This window comes from Dermacentor albipictus, chromosome 10 (genome assembly GCF_038994185.2).
Source record: "Dermacentor albipictus isolate Rhodes 1998 colony chromosome 10, USDA_Dalb.pri_finalv2, whole genome shotgun sequence".
Classification (NCBI taxonomy): domain Eukaryota; kingdom Metazoa; phylum Arthropoda; class Arachnida; order Ixodida; family Ixodidae; genus Dermacentor; species Dermacentor albipictus.
The window spans coordinates 51,739,174-51,747,817 of NC_091830.1; the positions used below are offsets into that span (position 1 = coordinate 51,739,174).

Consider the following 8,644-nt stretch of genomic DNA (forward strand, 5'->3'; position numbering starts at 1 on the left):
TGTGCCTTTAAGCAACACTTGATAGCGCACAATGTAATGACAAAAACTGGCTAACGTTGTGAATACTAGACTGTGAACATAGTTTTACATAACGGTGAGAACGGCTGTACATTATTGGACAATTGTGCGGGAAGTATGCGATATTCTATTCGATTCCGGTGCCATTACACTTCTACAAGATGCGGCTTCAAACTTGCAGACTCCTACGCGCACGCATATGGTTAGCACACTTCGAACTTTTGCAAATAGTGGTAAACCTGTGTTATCACATTTAGGTGTTTTACTTTGCAACGCACTCTGAGTACGAGCTTAGTTATCGACAAGTGGATGACACTTCATTCATCAATGTCTTCCAGAGCGTTTGAATGAGTTGGGACAGGCACTTAGTATATTTATTTAAACTACGTGCCACGCCATGCTGTCTTTAACAAGTGCACGTAACATTGTGCGCCTTTCTTCCCCGTTTTATTTTTCGTTGGGCGCTTTCTTTTGAAGTGAGTCCCCGGTTTTTCAAAACATCGCCCCTTCCAGAGACCACACTCAGACAGCCCAAAATTGCAGTGCCACAAAAAATGCAGCGCCACAAAAGATGCAGTTGTCGATCGGCATCGACACTAGCAGAAAGCCGCTTTCACCCTGACGTCGCGGCAAAGAGCGAACGTAAATGGTTCTTCACACACATGTAGAAAACCTCTTCTCTAAATGAAATTACAGTAAACATCACGTACCTTCACTACTATCCCTTTACCGAATTTTTTCCTTGCCTTCGCTAACTGTCCCCTCTAAACCGAATGTCTACTAGCTCTGCCTGACAACTTCCAACCCAGATTAAAAGTGTCCTTTCGTAAGGAATGTAACGACAATTGGGAAACATAAGCGCAGTCTGGGGCAACTTGTGATCAAGCTGTTCGCGCCCCACATGTCACTGGTTCACGATACCTTAACGTGGAGCCCAGTACTTCCCAACAATGCACTTTCTAAGACGTGCCTCGAAATAACGAAAGGCCAGAAGGTGGGACTACTCCCCCTACTCTACTCCCTCCACTACTCCCGGCTCCGATGCGGCGCTAGGTCCAAATCGACATACTTCGGCGCTGTGGCTTACCGATACTAGCGGACTGTCCCGCTTCCTTGCGTCTCCAGATTGCCTCCTCTTGCGTCTGCTGCTTTTGGCACAAGCTCCCGGCGGTGAGGCCGCTGACACAGCCGCTGCCTGGGACACACCACACTTGGCCGACGCAGACGGCGACGCCTGCAGACCCACGGAACTGGAAGACGTCGTCGCCGACCCCGTCACACACAACGCGGCATGGGAAACGGCAGTCGCCGCCGAGCAGCTGGAAGACGACACTGACACGCTCGGCACCGGTGACGCCGCCAACGGTGACAACGACGGCGGCACCACCGGCCCAACAGTCGACGCGGAGCTGTTCGCTAAAAAACGCTCCACGGCAGACGACGCCGCGGCAGAAGACGTCGCAGTGGCAGTAAATGTAGCAGACGGCGATGAAAGACACGAAGCAGACGAAAAGGAAATGGCGGCGGCCAGAGCAGACGACTGTGGACGCGGCGAAGCGGGCGGCGAGGGAACGGGCCGAGACTCGGTCGTCGCGGCCGAGGCGGCGGCCACGACCTCGTCGACGAGCCGGAGGTCGCGCTTGCGGGCTTCGGCGGCGGTCTCCCCCTGCCGGTGCTGCTGCGGCAGCAGGAGCCGGGAGAGGTTGAAGCCGGAGTCCGGGGGCACGGCGTCCGCGAGCTCTCCGGACACCAGGATGGCGACGCTGTCCGGCAAGCCCTCGACACCGCCGGAGTCGCTGATGACGCTCTCCGGCGAACACGGCGCAGACGAGGCGGAGTCGCTCGATGACCGGCATGACTCTCCGCTGCTCGTGGCAACACTGCAGAGGGGTAGCGTAAAGAACAGAGGCAACTGATGAGCGACGTAAGAAGCGTGGCACACGGTGAACCCGGCAAAGAAAGCAAGCAAGCATGCACACTACGTCGAAAAAAATGTGCTTAACTTATCGCCCCTGTATACCTGCTGTCCATTAATTCTACGCGTTTAGCGCACTATATATATACATACCGATATGAGACGGAGATTTTAAGCAATCCGCGTCAACTTCCTGCCGGCAGTCGGCCAGAACGCAAGATTTGGTGGGCAAAGGGCTACTGAAGACTTCTGAGAGGGCTACCGAGGGCTGCTGGACGACTGCTGAAAAGGCGCTCAGAGTGCCAGAACTGGTGTGTTCTTAGTTCAGTTTTTCTTTCTACCTCTCCCTCTCACTGGACTTGTAAATGCGGCGACAAAAACATGAACAAAAACTGATGCGTTTACTGGGCTGAAATATGGAAACTTACTATAGTCGGTGACAGCCTGATAATTGCAAACAAGCTCCACCAACAAAAACGCAGTGCGCCTAGGAAAGAGAGCCGAGCCCGCCAGCTGGGTAACGGTACCTATTAAGACAGTCAAAGAGGACAAAATTGATTAATTATGCACCGCTCGCAAATGTGCCACTAACTTTCGAGTAGGATCATTGCGAAACTCTCATAAACACTAGAAATCCCACAAATCTATGAGTGACACATCGCATTTGTCCGCTTGAGAGGCTCTCAAAGGCGAAGTTTTAAAAACTAAAAATTTGCTTCGGCACAGAGTTGTGCATTTCTAAACTATGTGCCTCAGTTCTTTTCTTTTTTTTTCTTTTCAACTTAATTTTCGGTAACTTTCGCACACACTTCGAGGCCCTCAGTCACACTTCTGCTCCCCGCAGTCGGTAGAGCGTAACTTATGCAACAAAAGTTCATTCAAATCGATTTAAACCGGTGGTCTGACGAAAACGCTCCCGCGTTTCAAAACGTACTCGAAATACGGAAATAGAAGTCGGGGCCCCACGCTAAACATTCCTCTTGAAAGAGCACGTTTCTTACGAATCCTTTGCTGGCACATTCGAAACGTCCCCGACACTGTCACCGCGCATCAAGACCAATATTGCGCAACCAGTGCCCACTAGAGGTCGCACACGAAGCCGAATTGATTAATTAATATTTGGGGTTTTACGTGCCAAAACCACTTTCTGATTATGAGGCACGCCGTAGTGGAGGACTCCGGAAATTTTGACCACCTGGGGTTCTTTAACGTGCACCTAAATCTAAGCACACGGGTGTTTTCGCATTTCGCCCCCATCGAAATGCGGCCGCCGTGGCCGGGATTCGATCCCGCGACCTCGTGCTCAGCAGCCCAACACCATAGCCACTGAGCAACCACGGCGGGTACGAAGCCGAAGTACTCGCGGTCAAAGATTATTCCTTCAAACACTGGGAAACTTACTTACACATCCTTGCCGACGGACATGGAAGCGGGGAAGAAAGAAGACCCCCTCGTTCCCAAAGGGCGAAAACTGCGTCCACAACGGGACTTAAGAGCGGAAGCAAGCAAAGAACACTGCGATTTCTTCGGTATGGCCGGTGCAAAGCCGCCAGGGGCACTTCGAAGGTTCGTAGTTCCCAGCTACAGGAGCGCTAGTGCAGTGGACGCTTAAAGACGGACGTGCGCCGATAATGCCGCGTCCGGGATTGATCCGCCGTTCCCACGAGACGACGCAACCGTTCGTCCCCAAGCGGTCGCTTCCGAGTCCAACCACCACGCGGAACATCACCACGGCTAGGCACCAGACGTCAGATGGAACGAGGTCGCACGTCACAAATCGCTGTCCACCCGAAAAGGAAGTCTCGCAGGAAAGCAGCCGCGGCCAGAATGGGCAAGACAGGACGAGACCTCAACTATTACAACCACGAGCGCGTTCCATAAGGTCAATCACAAACGAACTTCTTGGGGAAAAAACGATATGCACATGTACAGTAAAAGCTCGAAAGTTCATGACTTCCATGACTCGTGACTTCCACGCTGGACTGTGCTCGGAACCCACCGGGAGAAGGAGGGAGCTCTTGAATTCACGCGCGCGACTCTTACAGCCGAACAAGGGAAATCACGCGCCATTGGTACACCGATAAATGTTCAGACACTTTTTCAAGCAACTGGCGGTGCGGCGGCGTCGAGCCCTGTGGCGCGGAGCTTAACGTCGCCGACCAGGCCAACCGGGGTCTCGGCACGACGACGTCGCACGCGGCTTCCGGAAGGGGGCGCGCCGGTCCCCCACCGCAGCCGTCTTGCACGCGACGCGAGCGTACCCACGCGTCCGCTGTCACCGCGTCGCGCGCTCGCGGGGGGAGGTCGAAACCACGTGACGCCGCGCGGCCGCGCTATCCCGGCGCAACCGCGGCGCACGGTCTTGCAGCTCGAGCTACGCTAACGCCGGCGTGCAAAACTCGAGGAGGAGCGGGGGGAGAGAGAGAGGGGGAGGGGGTTACGCTCAAGTACGGAAAAGCATGCGCACTGTTCAAACGCGTAGAGAACCAAGTCGGGAAAAAAACAGACTGATTATGCGCTTGGCGAGAGAGAACGACGCCGGGACGATGACGCGGTCGCATATGTGCACCCCACGCGACGTTTCGGATTTCGACGCCGAGACCGCCACGGGCGAGCGCGTGCTGCGCACATACCGAAATTCGAGAAGACAGACGCGCCGGTTCCTCTTTCCTGGGCGAAGAGCAGCACGCAGCTTCCCCAGGAAGGCAGGCAACGCGAGCAACGGGCACGTGCAGTCCACGCGCATGAGACGCGTTCCCGCCGGAGAGAACCGGCGGACACAGAGGTGCTCGATCGGCGGCGAACCGCTTTTGAAGGGACGCCCTCGCTCATCCCCACGATGCGCGGTCGAAAACACCCGCGCGGGAACGATAGCCCTGATTGGCTACTGGCATCAGGGGGAAACGCCCTAGGGAAACTCTAGGGAAACGCCCTTCCCTACGTCATCGAAAAACGCTCAGAAGCGGGAGCCTGATAGCCGCCCTCTGGCGGCTGTGGCGCAGCGTCCGTGACCAGTACGCCATATTACTTTATATGCTAACCTACGCACACGCAAACACACACACACACACACACACACACACACACACACACACACGTGTGTGTTGGGGGGGGGGGGGCGTGAGAGGGGAGGGAGTGCGCAGAGCTATTCAACGTCGATATGCGCACGACGTTACCTGTAAACAGTTATATACCAATTAATTGCGCGGTCAAGGTTGGAGGTAAGATGAGAATCGGGTCGCTGCGACCGCCTTCCTTCTTCTCTCCTACTTTTTCGCGGAGGCACCGTTACCTTGTTTGCGTGCCCCCGAGAACCCAACGCGACGGGAGCCCACGAAATTCTGACATTGACTTTTCTCACAAAACGTCTCGGCCGTCCTATAGCCTATATAACCCCGCTGTTCGTCGCTACATCGCAGCCGAAAGACAATCCCGTTTCGTAAACAGGAAACCAGAGGCGGTTGTTTTCGAGTCGCGGTTCCCGCGCCGTCTTTCGCAAGCATATACGCGCGTTTGCATAACGGAAAATTTAATTACGGAACGAACGCGCGATTGATATCGCGGGCTCGAACCGGCGGGCAACAACACAGTCACAACAAACTAAGGCAGGGAACAAAGGAACACGATTTCGTATAAAGCGGCCAGACGAATCATACGGATAATGCGTAGGGGTGATAACCAGTGGAGCGTTAGAGTTACAGAATGGGCGCCCAAGGAAGGGAAGCGCCGTCGAGGACGGCAGAAAAGTGGGTGGGCTGAGGAAATTAGGAAATTTGCAGACGTAAATTGGAATCAGCTAGCGCAAGACATGGGTAATAGGAGATCGCAGGGACAGGCCTTCATCCTGCAGTGGACATTTAAAAAAAAACGGGATAATGATGATAATGAGTCATACGGAACAGAATACTCAACCACGACACTGCACATATAAATAAATAGCGCTTTAGCTATATTACCACGGAGATGCGGAAAATACGGGCGCCGTGGTTTTCCCGTATTCCCGTCCCTTAAGAAAATAGTTAAGGAATTTCTGCTTACGTCTTAATGTGCCCCTCGTGAGCCATCAGAAACATACCGCAAGGTAAACAATTATAATTAATTTTAGCATCATCATCACAGCAGCCACTCGGTACAGAATACACATTAAAAATTGTGCGATAAAGACTACACAGCAGCTTGCATTAGCTTAATGTTGTGTAACAGTTAATGACTTAGCATCAACATTACAACAACCACTCCGTTGAAAACACACATCAGCATTCCTGTGGATAAAAGTACTCGGGATCCACATAGGAAAGCGTGATGACTTGCGCTATTTATTTTTGATGACATTGCTGAATCAATAAACCCACCTTCGCCCACTTCTGCATAACTTCGCAATGGATCACCACCGAACACAAAAAGAAAGGACCCAGGTGTCCTTGGCTATCGCCTAGGAGACGCGAAGGCGAAGGCCTCGTAAAGCCTACTGTAATTCACCCTAATCCAAGGTCCTCCTAAATCCACCCTAATGCACGTTAATCCTCCTTCATCCACCGTAATCTGCCTTAATACAATTACTAATAAATCATTTTGCTAATCATTAATAATCTTATACATAGCTGTACATGCTTTGGTTCGCTTCTACCTTCCTTGGGTCGCGTGATATTTTCTGTACCTCACAACGCGACCTTGAAACAAATCTAAGGCCTTATTATGTTTTGCAAGACGGAAGGTCGAGTTGGGGTGCAACTTTGCACGTGTTCGCGTTCAAGGTTCCATTCGACAGTATCGCGACTAATCGTGGCTCGGTACTCAAGCTGTCTCCTTTATAACGGCGTTTTAAAGCGCTGTTCCTGCGCGATTACCTTTTGACGACGTGATATTCTACACGTGCGAGTATGCGTTCAGCGAACTATACTTCTCCGTATCTTTTAACTCTCACCTCTGTCTCTCTCTCTCTCGCTCACTATATGTATCTCTACCTCTTTAACTCCATGAATCTTTAAATCTCTCCCTCTTATGTTTCTATTGCCCTCCGCGTCGATCTCCAGCGTAGGGTATAGCCAACGCGCCGCTTTTCCGGACTTCCTCAATGGCTAAATCTTATCACTCGCAGTCCAGCGCCCACTCCCGAGGTCGAAGGCTTCGCGACGGGCGGAGGAGGGGAGTTTGAGAATACGGCCGGTTATAGTCGTCTGCTCTGTCTTCCCCAACCTCGCTGACGGTTATCGCGGTTAGCAGTGCAATGAGTATGCGCCCGCGACAACTAGGGCGACCATTTCATCCATTCCACTCTATGAAACGAGGCAGCAAAGGCTATTTCAATAACAGTCACAAAGAGCTTAACCAGAGGATACTTACGTAACTCGAGCGAAATAGCTAGCGCAACTACTTCATTTCTATTTTTTTTTAGGGCGTTTTAGCGCTTCGTGCAAAGGACCTTCGAGGTCGCATTCTTTCAAGTGCCGACCGCGCAGATGCCAAGGCAGCGGCGGAGGCGACAACGCCCGATATACGCTCATCATCGCTTGCGTCATCACCCTCACAGCAACACTCTATTCGAGGGAGAGAGAGAAAGACGCAGAAGCGGGAGCAACGGTTATATAATACAAACCGCGGAACGCCATCAATCTAGGGGGAAACGTCATCAATCTAAGCGGCAGGAGCGCCAGAGAAGAGACGCCGTCGGGAACGGAAGCGGGCAAAAGCGAGAAAAAAAGAGAAGAAAAAGAAAGGAATTAGGTAGAAGCTCCCTCTTTTTTTCTCGGTTTAGTCTCGCATCTGCTCGTTCCTGGGTTTTCGCGCGAGGGAACAAATTCGCACCTATAAAGAGAAAGGGAGAGATAATACGAGATTAGATAGATAGATAGATAGATAGATAGATAGATAGATAGATAGATAGATAGATAGATAGATAGATAGATAGATAGATAGATAGATAGATAGATAGATAGATAGATAGATAGATAGATAGATAGATAGATAGATAGATAGATAGATAGATAGATAGATAGATAGATAGATAGATAGATAGATAGATAGATAGATAGATAGATAGATAGATAGATAGATAGATAGATAGATAGATAGATAGATAGATAGATAGATAGATAGATAGATAGATAGATAGATAGATAGATAGATAGATAGATAGATAGATAGATAGATAGATAGATAGATAGATAGATAGATAGATAGATAGATAGATAGATAGATAGATAGATAGATAGATAGATAGATAGATAGATAGATAGATAGATAGATAGATAGATAGATAGATAGATAGATAGATAGATAGATAGATAGATAGATAGATAGATAGATAGATAGATAGATAGATAGATAGATAGATAGATAGATAGATAGATAGATAGATAGATAGATAGATAGATAGATAGATAGATAGATAGATAGATAGATAGATAGATAGATAGATAGATAGATAGATAGATAGATAGATAGATAGATAGATAGATAGATAGATAGATAGATAGATAGATAGATAGATAGATAGATAGATAGATAGATAGATAGATTGTTCTCGTGGGGAGTGTTAAGCCGGGGCCAAGAGCATGTCAAGATGGCCCAGATTAATGAAGACGAAGTGACGCCGAGGGGAGGCGGTGGACGCCGTTCTCTCTCAGCGGCCCATCTCTGTTTCCTCCCGTTTCCAATCCCTGTCCCCCCAGAACACGAATGAACTGTCTACGCTCCCTCACTGCCGCTTAC

General features: G+C 50.3%; 1 protein-coding gene across 2 annotated transcripts in view; it reads right to left on the reverse strand.

The window, feature by feature from the left end:
- Nucleotides 1–8,644, reverse strand: part of jing (AE binding protein 2 jing) — a 177,947-nt gene that overhangs the window by 72,209 nt on the left and 97,094 nt on the right. For both annotated transcript variants that reach the window (XM_065439358.2, XM_065439359.2), the window contains exon 2: nucleotides 1,106–1,898. In XM_065439358.2, the coding sequence (XP_065295430.1) occupies nucleotides 1,106–1,898 (793 nt within the window). The remainder of the gene's footprint in view (nucleotides 1–1,105; nucleotides 1,899–8,644) is intronic.